The following is a 12,718-nucleotide window of genomic DNA, read 5'->3' as shown; positions in this document are numbered from 1 at the left end:
CGTTGGGACTCCAACGCCAGGCCAGAGACCATCCCTGCTAGCTCAGGCAGGGAGACTGTAGTGCAGCGGGGTGGTCGGTACACTAGCAGAATCCCTAAACTGTCCCGGCCCCCTACCCTCAGATGAGCACACTCGAACAAGGTAGACTGCGGGATGGTGCACCTGGTCAGGGGGATGGACTCCTTATAGACCACTGCAACCCCTCCTCCCCTCCCTCCAGATCTTGGTTGATGCTGCACGGCATAACCTGGTGGACAAAGCTGGGTGAGATTGACACCCCCAGCCTCATCCAACCAGGTCTCCGTTATGCACGCCAGGTCTGCCTGCTCATCCAGGATAAGATCCTGGATGATTGCAGCTTTACCATTGACAGACCTGGCGTTCAGCAGCAGCACCTTCAGATCGGAGGGCCCGCCAACTTGGGCACCCAAATTTACTGTGTCAGGAGGCCGTTTTAAATCTACAAGCACTCTGTTGCTCACCCTAGGCCGAATTAGATTATGCCTCCCTTTCCCGTATCTCCCCCTCCCCTGGATCACCTCGATGGGGGCCCCCCAGCTGCTAGACACATACCCTCTCCCTACATGGTCTACCATAATGGTAGACTCACTTTCACACGTGAGGATCTTATTACTGCTGTCTCCTACTTCTATCTGCTTTAAGGACATATTGGTATTCTAACTGGGAGCAGTAGTATACTCAGCGTAAAGTGCTACAATGATGGTTACTTTACCCCAACCCCTATGAGAGTGCTCTACCAGGGGCTCCTACAACCCCATTAAAGACATCTTCTTTACATAGATTCTGAACAAAAAGCCTAACTAAATAAAGACTCCTGGCGAAAAGAAAGAAGAGATGGAGAAACAGAACCTCCTGTCTGCTTTCTGACGAGGCCTTCTCCCAGTTGCTCACCCAAGGAGCCTGCCCCCCAAAATATTTCCTTAATGTGCCTTGTTAATGTTTATTTACTTAGTTTGGTATATGAGAGGGGAGAATTGGGCAGGGGGTGGGGGTGTTAGGTGTCCTATTTAGAGTGGATGAGAACCTCTTATAAAAGCTGTTTTTAAAATCTATTGGTGTAGGTTTTTCCTCTTTGAGGAGGAAGGGGGCTAAAGGTATCAGATCCTGTTTGATCCTGGAAGCTAAGCAGGGTCAGCCCTGGTTAGTACTTTGATGGGATAGTGCCAACAAATACCAGGTGCTATAGACTGAATGTCAAAGGAAGGAACGGGGAAAAATAACCTCTGAGTATTCCTTGCCTAAGAATCCCCTCTGAAATTAATGAGGTCACCACAGATAACTGGAAATCAGACATACACAGTAAGTTTTTTATGTGTTCCAGTTGCACAAGATCAAAATGGGACACTAGTAGACTTTATTGACTTAATATTCTTAGTGCCAGGCTTTTTTCTGTTATGCTTGAATCAAGATGAATGTCTTTGAATACAATTATGTGAATGTTAGTCTGACATCCTACATTAAGAATAGCAGTGGCTGCTTGGTCTTGGCCCAATTCTTCCAAAGGCCTCACTTATGTCTCTTGTTTCCCTGTAGATCAAAGACAGTGCTGCATTGACCAGGGATGTACTTGAACAGCATTTTAGTGACTTAAAAGGGACCCTAAGGAAACTCCTGGATGAACGGCTGGTGTCTTTGCTGCAGGAAGTGGATGCCATAGAAGAGGAAAGCATCAAACCATTGGATGAGTGTCAGAAGCTAATAGAACATGGAGTTGGTACGGCTGATGAGCTCCTCAGAGACGGTAAGCCCTTTAAATGGTTTTCTATTTGATTGTGGAGCGGACTGCACAAACACTGTAAGCATGCATAAAGGAGCTGCACCAACTATTCTCATTCTTCAGCTGACATCTCCTAGGAACTGAGTATGTGTGAATCCACACTGATGCATAGGCTCTTCCTTGTGAAGAACAGTCCTGATTGGACCAGGATTCAGTTTGAGATGCTATGTGTGTGGTGTAATAATAGTAAGATGATGATTCAGCTAGGACCTGTTTGTATTGCTGATGAATGTACACAAGTTGTGCCTAACTCATTTGTTAGTGATGCAAGAGGATAGGACCAGCCAGTGTGATGTCATTTACCTTCCCCTCTCTCAGTGTGTGTATATGTAAGACTCACTTACTGATAAGCTCACAATTCACATGAGATAAATTTAATCTTCTCTTACTTGTGGTATTGTCATCCATGGTTATGCTGTGGGTGGTGGTGGTAATAAACCCTTTACTTCAGTGGTTTCCAACCTTTGGTCCATCAGTTGTTTTGGACTTCAGCTCCCAGAAATCCCAGCCAATTTACCAATTGTTAGGAATTCTGGGAGTAGAAATCCAAAACACCGGGAGGACCAAAGCTTGGGAACCACTGCTTTTCTTCCTTGGGATCTGCAGCAAGGAGGGAAAGGATAGATGGCCATGTCAGAAGAGTACTCTTGGTGAAACAGATGTGGTTCCTCACCACTATCTCTTTATACTGAGGGTCCTTTGCCATTTAACAGATAATGGAACTACAACTGTAATCCAGATTATCACTTTCTGGCCACTTAAGCATCCAAATTATGATAATGGTGAGAACCGCAGAGTTAACATCAGCGTTCTACTTAAGCATTCTTAAGTCTTGGAATGGCAGGATATTTATATTAGAAAATGAGCAGGGTCTTTAATAATCTTTTAGATTGTTTATATATGCATTTACAAATATCCACACATATAAGTCTTCATTGGAAGAAACATATCTGTGTTTCTTTTGTTCTTTGAATACTGGGGTTGTCATTATTTCCAATATTCCCTCCTTGTTCTGCTCTATTTTTTCTAAAATTTCTGTCTGTTTTTCAGTCATAAATTTAAGTTTTATTATTTTCTGATTTTTCTGCATTAGTTCACCAGTCAATCTGTCCAACAAGATATGTATGTCTTTAAATTCTTCTGACAACTCTTTTCTCATCAATCTCAATTCATTAAGAATTTGGATAGTATACATGAGTTTTTACTTAAGCTCTCAATGGCTTTATAATGTAAATTTCTTCTCAGTCCTTTTGGAATTCTAATATTCACTTATTAATTGTCTATTGTGTTTGAACACACAATGGCACTACAGTTAACTCTCTTTCCTCGGTAGGTTGCTATGGCCAACAGAGGGGGAAATTCTGCCTCCAAAAGTTTCTGTCAAGGACAGAACGCCACAAGGTTCAAGATAACAGAGTTTATTTAATTACAGAACTCAAAAATGCCCGTAAAAACACAAGGGCCAGGCAATTTTAGCCTTTAGGAGCAAAAAAGGCTATCCCCTCTCACAAAGGCCTCCTCCCCCGATGGCGGAGAAGTGGCAGTAATACCCTCCGCTATAGCACCACGACGACTAGAGGTATCTAGTTTCAACAGCGAACGATGGAAGACTGGATGGACCTTTAAACTAGACGGTAAACGCAAACGAAACGCAACGGAAGAAATTTTTTTAACGATAGGAAAGGGACCCAAATACCGAGGCGCAAACTTTCCCCCAGCCTGTTTAATATGTTTGGAAGATAACCACACCAAATCCCCTTCTTCCAACTCCTCCCCTGCCTGCCTGTGGCGGTCAGCCTGAGTCTTTTGCGTTGCCTTAGCTTCCAACAGTAAGCGACGGGCAACATCATGCAGTGCAGCCATTTCCGAAGAGCGGTACACAGGGTCCGAAGAGACCACATTGGTCGACGGCGCCACACCTCCCCGTGGGTGAAAACCATAAGTTAGCTCAAATGGCGTATGCTGACTAGACGCGTGCACCGCATTGTTGTAAGCGAACTCAGCCACCGGTAACCACTTCACCCAAGCCGTGGGTTGATCCAAGCAAAAACAACGCAAGTACTGCTCTAAGAGCCCATTAACCCGTTCAGACTGTCCATCTGTTTGTGGATGAAAAGCTGAAGAAACGTTTAACTTAGTCCCTAAACACTCATGGAAGTGTTTCCAAAAGCGTGACACAAATTGCGGAGCCCTATCTGAAATAATCACCTCGGGTGCTCCGTGCAAACGATAGATGTGCTTAGTAAATAGTAAGGCCAACGTAGGGGCCGCCGGAATGGTTGAACAAGGAATAAAATGAGCCAGTTTGCTAAATAAATCCACCACCACCCAAATACAAGTATAACCCCCAGACTTAGGTAAATCCGAAATAAAATCCATGGAAATGATTTGCCATGGCCTCTCTGGAACAGGTAGAGACGACAACAACCCTCTAGGGCGCCCAACAGGCGTCTTACTCTGCTGGCAAACAGCGCAGCTGTCACAAAAGCGCAAAATGTCTTGCCGCATCTTTGGCCACCAGTAGCTCCTGGTGATAAGCTGTACGGTCTTGAACCTGCCAAAGTGCCCAGCCATGGGTTCGTCATGGTGGGCTCTAATCACCTCCAACCTGAGGGCCCCCACTGGTACGTAAACCTGCCCCCTGCGTACCAATACTCCGTCTTGATCCTGTAGATGCGGCAGTATTGTACGGTTACCTGCTGATAGCAACATCAGTTGTTCCTGAGTCCACACATCATCCCTCTGAGCCTCAAGGATCTGGTCATGTAACCCGAGCTCATTATCTACAACACATAGAGAGGCAGTAGGCAAGATGGTCTGACATACTACCTGCTCATTGGTCTTAAACTCCGGCTTGCGGGATAAAGCATCGGCCCGCAAGTTTGCCTTCCCCTCCACGAACTGCACCTTGAAGTTAAACCTGGAGAAAAACAAAGCCCATCGAATTTGACGTTGGTTTAACTTCTTTGCTGTTTGCAAGTGCTCTAAGTTCTTGTGATCAGATCTGACCACGATCTGGTGCCGTGCCCCTTCAAGCCAGTGCCGCCACACCTCAAACGCCACCTTAATCGCCAACAACTCCTTCTCCCATATGGTATAGTTCTGCTCGAAGGGTGTTAGTTGCCGCGAGTAAAATCCACAGGGACGCAAGGTCCCTGAGGAATCCTTCTGAGACAATACAGCCCCCAACGCGTAGCTAGAAGCGTCCGCTTCTACCACGAACGGTTTGTCAACATCAGGATGTGTTAGTATGTTATCCGATTGAAAACTAGACTTAAGTTGTAGAAACGCATCGTGAGCTTCCCGCCCCCACACAAATGGCTGTTTCTTACGCAGGAGCTGCGTCAAAGGTACCGTGAGCTTTGCAAAGTTCGGAATAAACTCCCGGTAGTAGTTAGCGAAACCTAAGAACCTTTGTACATCCTTCTTAGTCTTAAGCTCCTGCCATGAGTTGACGGCGTCAACCTTATGTGGGTCCATTTTAAGTTCCCTACCTGACACTACATGACCTAGGAACTCCACTTCAGGCACATGAAAGACGCACTTGGAAGCCTTGGCGAAAAGCCCATTAGCCCGCAGACGGTGCAGAACCTGCTTGACATGTTGACGATGTTCTTTCTCGTCCTTAGAAAAAATCAAGATATCATCCAAATAAATCACTAAAAATTGGTCAATTAAGTCCCTGAACACATCGTTCATGAACCTCTGGAAGACCGCAGGAGCATTGCAAAGTCCAAAAGGCATGACTCGGAACTCGTGGCATCCGAAACACGTGTTAAATGCCGTCTTCCATTCATCCCCTTCCCGTATACGGATTAAGTTATATGCCCCCCGCAGGTCAAGCTTGGTAAAGACCTTAGCCCCTTGCACCCTTGATAATAGTTCCGAGATTAAAGGTAGCGGGTACCTATCCCGAATGGTGTATTTGTTTAGGATCCGATAGTCGCAGACCAGCCTAAGTTCCCCAGTCTTTTTGGCTACAAAAAATACTGGTGCCGCAGTTGGTGAACTAGATGGGCGAATAAACCCCTTGGCTAAATTTTCATCTAGAAACTCCCGCAAAGCTTGCCTTTCCGGTACAGTCAAGGCATACAGCCTTCCTGCTGGCAATTTCGCACCTTCTGCTAACTTGATGGCGCAATCATATGGCCTGTGCGGTGGTAATTTGTCCGCTTCTCTTTTACAAAACACATCAGAGAACTCCCCATACTCAGCAGGCACTCCCTCCATATCAGATTGAGTAACATTCAGAATGCAACCGTCCTGCCTCTTTAAGGTTACTTTACAGATCTACTTGTGGATTTACTACGGCTAGCCAATCCATACCCAGGATCACGTCATATCTAGGCAAGCTCGTAATATCCCACACAAACGTTCCCGTTACTCCCTGCACCTCCCACATTACTGCTGAGGTTTCATGGTTAACCACCCCAGTCTCCAGCAGTCTCCCATCTGCTCCTTCCACCCACACGTCGCATGCTTTGCGCACTCTAGGAATGCCATGCTTCCTAGCAAACTCAATATCTACATAAGAGACCGTAGCCCCTGAGTCCAGCAGTGCCAAAGTAGAAACAAGTTCCCTTCCCCCAACAGATAATGTAATGGGTATGAAAACATGCTTCCTCCCCTCAGTTGACTGCTTGAGGAGCCCTAGTGCGTTGGACTCACGTCGCACTAGGGCTGGCCTTTTCCCGAAAGCTGGGAAGGTTTCACATTACAGGTTTTGGCAAAATGCCCCGCATTCCCACAGTACAAACACAAACCCAGCTGCCTCCTACGGCTCTTTTCCTCTGTAGACAGCTTTTTAAAGACCCCAAGCTCCATAGGCTCTTCCCCCATCACCACAGGTGCCCTGGTAATATGCATGGGTGGCGCACACATTGCTTTCGAGTGTCTACGAGCCTCGAACCTTGCGTCTAAACGCAGCACCTTAGCTACTAAGGCATCCCAATTTTCAGCCGGCTCCAAGCGTGCTAATTCATCCTGGAGCATATCACTTAACCCGGCAGTAAATAAAAGCATGAATGCATTTTCCCCCCAATCCAGCTGGTGGCGATACAAGTTAAACTTATTTAAGTAATCCAAAACAGTCCCCTTTCCCTGTTTCAACCGATACAGAGCCCACCCAGCATTCTCCGTGCGGAGAGGATCCCCAAAAGTGTCAATTAATAACTTTTTGAAATTATCCAAATTGTCTTTGACTGGGTCATTTCCCAAAATTAAATTAGTGGCCCATTGTCCTGTGGGACCGGTCAACAAACTCAAAATAAATGCCACCTTGCTAGTGTCTGTAGGAAAAGCATGAGCACTGAGCTGGGAAAAATAAAGCTCCACTTGTGCCAAAAAGGTTAGCAACTTGCACCTGGTCCCATCAAAGCGTTCAGGAGTCAAAACATGTCCTTTCACAGCATGAGCAGCTTGGCTAACGGTAAAAGCCGTTTGTAATTGGTCAAATTTGGCTCTTAACTCATCCATCGTCTTCCTGACGGGTTTATTGCTGCAATAAACTTTTAATGGCGTTGGGCAATCTGTCAAGGACAGAACGCCACAAGGTTCAAGATAACAGAGTTTATTTAATTACAGAACTCAAAAATGCCCGTAAAAACACAAGGGCCAGGCAATTTTAGCCTTTAGGAGCAAAAAAGGGACAAGGAAAAAACGTACAAAAGATAAACCGGATTAAACCGAAGTTTAATCCGGGTAAAAACAAACTGCTTGCTTCAGCCTGAGGGTAAACAAAACAAAAGCCGAGGAACAAAAGATACAAAAGAATGCAACTAATTGGCAGCAGATTCCTCTCTGCTGCCAACACTGTGCTTAGAGGAACTTGCGTCGCTCCCACACACACAGCAGACAGGATTTCCAACACGAACAGATCAGCCAAGGATTGTAGCAGAAGAGTAGACCCAGTTCCTTTCCGTGGTTCAAAGCCAGAAGTAGACGTTTGTAGTTTCCAAGTCCAGAAGGGGGAAGGCAAGCCGTGGTCAGTTCAATCCGAGTTTTCAAAGCAGGAGATGGCGTCCGTCAAGAAGACGACGGAAGGTCAAGGTCTCAGCACAGGAAAACACACCAGTCTTCAGGAAAGCGTCCCACACAGATCCCAAGCGTTTGTCCAGATTACCTTGCCCAACGCAATTTGCAATTGCTCCCAAGCCCCATTTTATGCCAGTTACAAATCCTCATCACTGTCAGCTGTCCTCCTTAACCCGGGCGTTTCCTCATCACTTTCCTCATCAGAGCTGGAACACCTCTGACTACGCCCCACAGCATCTCCAGCTGTGGATCCCGTCCCATCCCTCCAGCTAAGCCATGGGTCTAATCCTGAAGGTCCCCATTCATCTTCTATCCCATCATGACCAGTGGCACCCAATTCCTCCCTTACCCGAGTCCAATCCATCTCATCCTCCTCCGAGCTAACCAGCCCCTCCTCCATTCTCTCCGTAAACCCCTCAAAAGACTCTTCGTCAGACGGTGCTGCAAAAATGTCTCGCAGTCTTTTTCTTTCTCGCTCCTCGAGAGTATCTGACTCTCGAGGAGTCTTACGCCCACGTCTGTCAGTAACAGAGCCATGAGGCTCAATCATAACAGTTTCAGATATTTATTTCCAGTGTACTTTTCAGCCTGGGAACTTTCCTTTGTTTTGGCTTTGAAGATAGTGTTTGTATAAACAAAACTTAACCTTTTGCTAATTGCCAGGATTACAGCTAATAAACATCCAATTCTTCTCTCTTAAAATTAATTAGCTTTTAATGGCCTTTCTTGACCATTAAAATTGTATTGTAAGGATGTTCCTTGGCAGTTACTATAATTTCTCTACACTTGTTACTTTCCTATTGAGCTCTAACCAAATAAATACAATGTTAGGCATACAGAATGTCATTCATCTGAAAGGGAGGATTCTTGATTCAACATACAGGAGTGAATTTCTTCTATGATATTCTTCTATGTTTCTTGGTTTAAAAAGTAAATTGGCATTTTTTTGTACTGGGATAACAGTGATCACCTATGGTGGATCTTTCTTCTTATCTATGGCTGTCTGTATGCCATGTCAGATGTGAAAACGAATGCCTAAACAAGCATTAGAAAGCAGGAATTTCAACTTATCTGAAGACTGTCTCCAATCTTTCCATACCAGGGAGAAATTTCCACCAGTTCGAAGATGACAGAAGTGGGTGTGACTATCTCTGGTAACATCCCCCTTGGGAGTTTAATAAGGGGGCTGTTTTCACTTTGCCATCTTGCCAAGGTCTGGGTGTTCATTCATTTCTCAAAATAGTAATACACTACTGTATCTTGATAGTGCTGGGTTGTCAATAACTAGATGGAAATTGCAGACCAACAACACCTGGAGCCATGTGTTTTCCCATCCTTGCTGAAATGTGAAATAAGTTATTTCTTTTTAACAGGATTTTTTTTACATTTTTTCATTCCAGGAGAAAGTGCTATCCATGGTGTCACAGGAGAAAACAACAACAAGCTTTGCAACTTCACAAAAAAGGCATTACATATTCAGCTGGATAGGTAAGAGAACTGAATTGTATTGTAGACATTGACAGTGCAAGGAGTGAGTGATAAATTCTAGGGTTGGTTTAAGACTACCTTTTGTCACTTAGGCCAGTTGATCTGAAAAGGAAAGGCTCTTACTATAAGAAGGGTGCTTATCTATCACCATTTAATTTTTTTAGCTTGCATAAATAATGAACGGGTAGTACTGGGACTTGTTTCACTTTTATTGTTTTATTTTGGAACAGATCACCCAGGAATAAATAATGTGATTAGGCTAGATCAGTTATTTTTAACTATGTTTACATATGAAACTTAAAACACCTTTAACATTCTTTTGATTATAATCAAGCCATCATATTTAAGAGTGTGGATGAGGAATAAACAAATACATTTCTTTTCTCTGGTCAGTCTTTTCCCCCCTTTGACTCCATTGTAAAGAGTTCCAAAACCTCATTGAGTTTTTTAATTATGTGCACAAAAATAATGTGTTAGCTAGATCAATGTTTTCTCTCTCTAGCTTGCCGGAAGTGCCATCGTTGGTTGATGTGCCTTGTTTATCTGCCCAGCTGGATGACTCTCTCCTTACAGTAGTTAGAAGTCAAATCGTCAGCCATGGTACAGTTGCGTCTCGACCACCAGTACAGATTGAAGAACTGATTGAGAAGCCTGGGGGGATCTTAGTGCGGTGGTGCAAGGTGGGCAAAGGAATACTTCCAAGAGCCATCATAGTAGACACTTCCTTCATTCTAGTTGTGTTTAGTAGAGCAGTCCAAGAGTTTTTGGAAAGGTGAATCTGTGGCACAGAGCTGCAGGTGAAAAAAGAAAATGTTGGAGCAGGATGTGCTCTTTGTGTATAGAAAGTGGCTTTGATTAAGTATATTTTGAATGTTTTCTGCAGCCAGCCAACAGTTGAGAGAGCACTGAAAATAAACCCCCTTCTCTTTATGTCCTTGACCCAAATCATTCCCTGTTGAAAATACAGAATTGTTGGGACGCTTCCCATCAAATTAAAGACTCTCCCATGAGAGTATAATGTAGGTAGTTGTTATTAATTTTTATAATTACATAGGTTACAAATACCTATTTTGAAATGAGGCACTCATTAAATTGTCATTGGGTTGTTGTGTGTTTTTGGGGCTCTCAGTTTTTTGTCTTTTAATGTCTCCTTATGTGCACATGAAGTAGCCCATAATAGAGCCGAGTAGAACTTGAGTGGGTTCATATTTTGAATAGACTTCTTAACATTCACCAGTGTTTAGAAACAATGTTAAGATTTTGATTTCATTCCTTTAGAGGGGGGAGCTGTGATCTACCGTAATTGAGCAAGAAAAATATGGCTATTGTAGTCCTATTAAAAGTGTTTGCTTTTTGTTTTTGTTTTTAAAGAGACTGAAATACAGTCTTTTGGTTTGGAACATGCTTCTTGCACTAGTGGTGATCACAAAAAACTACTACATTCAGTGGTTTTTGTGATGATCCTTTCACCTGTTTGTGATGTCTTGCTGCACATGATTGCTCCTTCAAATTCCACTCAAACTCCCTTTCACTTGGTTATATCCACAAAAATTTTTGTGGTGGGTTCAGAATATAACATGTATATTGATCACTCTGTACAAAGTAGACAATTTTGTGCAGTGCTTATTTGTTCTAAATGTATATTTGAGCTTCCTCTGGGTACAGAGTGAGGTTTTTTTTTTATTCGCTGTTGTAATGTGGGAACGCGGATTACCCCATTCTTCATTGGAATAGGTTTCTTCTGTTCATGAAGGAACTGCTGGCCAGTTTTTACTCAAATCTGCAAGGATGTGCATGATCACTACTTTACCATATTGCCTTGATACATTACATTAAAGAGACTGTGTGAAGAAGAGTGTGTAAATCCTATAAATAACTATTTAGGTTGATGAAGACTTCATCCCACAACACTACAGGCTTCAGTATCGCAAGAGTAACACTGGTCACTTTGAAGATGTGTACGTTGGCTCCGACACAGAATTCATAGTACTACATATTGATCCCAATATTGATTACCAGTTCAGGGTATGTGCGCGAGGAGATGGCCGTCAAGAATGGAGTCCATGGAGTGTTTCTCAAATTGGCCGTTCCACATTAGTGCCTCATGGTATTTATTGCTGTCTTTATTTTTTGTTAATTCAATATTGATAGATGTCAGTCATTATACAATATTTTATCCCAAAATTTTGGTCTCTTTCTTCCCTTAATGTTCATTTCCATACCCTTCTCTTTGCCCATGCTTTGCTCAGATCACAAAACTCTGGCTTGTCTTTTTAAAAATAGGCAATTTATTATTTAGATGCTGATGTCACTCATGGTGAAATACTTAGTTTTAAATGGATCTTGCACTCTAAACCACATAGATATTTATTTTAAATAAATTACATTGACCTCAAAGCAAGGCTGTTATCTTGAACATTATTATGAGTGTGCAACTAATCTAGAATAGTCATCTATAATTTTAGGAGCATTAGCGTAACTATGGAGTTATTGAAGTACAGCAGATTCTCACTTATCCAACGTTCTGGATTATCCAACACATTTTTGTAGTCAATGTTTTCAATACATTGTGATATTTTGGTGCTAAATTCGTAAATACAGTAATTACTACTTAGCATTACTGCATACTGAACTACTTTCTCTGTCAAATTTGTTGTATAACACCATGTTTTGGTGCTTAATTTGCAAAATCATAACCTAATTTGATGTTTAATAGGCTTTTCCTTAATCCCTCCTTATTATCCAACATATTCGCTTATCCAACGTTCTGCTGGCCTGTTTATGTTGGATAAGTGAGACTCTACTGTATATGGATTTCGTAAAGTTTTTTCTATATCAGAATAGTGTAGCTTCTCCTTTTAGAATGCATACAGATATCTCTACAAGAGGATTATGGGATATATTTCCCCAAGAATAAACCATTGGTGCCAGCAACCTGGGAATATAAAATAGTTTTTATAGTCTCTCTAGATTACGATAACCTTGTGTGTTTAGTTACCATTTATGCTTTCTTTGATAGAGTGGACAACTGGCTTTGAAGGGTATAGCTTGAGCAGCCGAAGAAATATAGCCCTTCGAAATGACTCACAAGCTGGTGGAGTGTTGTACTCCAAGGCTCCAACCTACTACTGTGGTCAGACATTGACATTCCGGTAGGTAATGCTACATACAGCAAGTTGTGGGTTTTTTTCGTCCAAAGAGATTCATTACTATATATCATGATATTGCTGTGACCATATGTTACATAGACTCTTCTATGGGCTGGAGAAGCTGAAAGATCCCTCTCTCAATTTCTCTTTGCTGGCCTCCAGAGCTGGCTAATTATTTTTGGGTGTCTTGACTGAAATATGTTTTTCAGCTTATTCACCCGTTGTTGTTGTTGTTGTTGTTGTTGTTATT

At 43.0% G+C, this 12,718-nt stretch overlaps 1 protein-coding gene across 1 annotated transcript in view; it reads left to right on the top strand.

The window, feature by feature from the left end:
- crlf3 (cytokine receptor like factor 3) overlaps nt 1-12,718 on the top strand; it is a 28,050-nt gene that overhangs the window by 8,238 nt on the left and 7,094 nt on the right. The window contains exons 2-6 of the mRNA XM_003223178.4: nt 1,555-1,762; nt 9,232-9,319; nt 9,822-9,999; nt 11,204-11,426; nt 12,339-12,471. Of these exons, the coding sequence (XP_003223226.1) occupies nt 1,555-1,762; nt 9,232-9,319; nt 9,822-9,999; nt 11,204-11,426; nt 12,339-12,471 (830 nt within the window). The remainder of the gene's footprint in view (nt 1-1,554; nt 1,763-9,231; nt 9,320-9,821; nt 10,000-11,203; nt 11,427-12,338; nt 12,472-12,718) is intronic.

Source organism: Anolis carolinensis, chromosome 2 (genome assembly GCF_035594765.1).
Source record: "Anolis carolinensis isolate JA03-04 chromosome 2, rAnoCar3.1.pri, whole genome shotgun sequence".
NCBI classification, from domain to species: Eukaryota; Metazoa; Chordata; class Lepidosauria; order Squamata; family Dactyloidae; genus Anolis; species Anolis carolinensis.
This window is presented reverse-complemented; position numbering and strand designations above follow the sequence as displayed.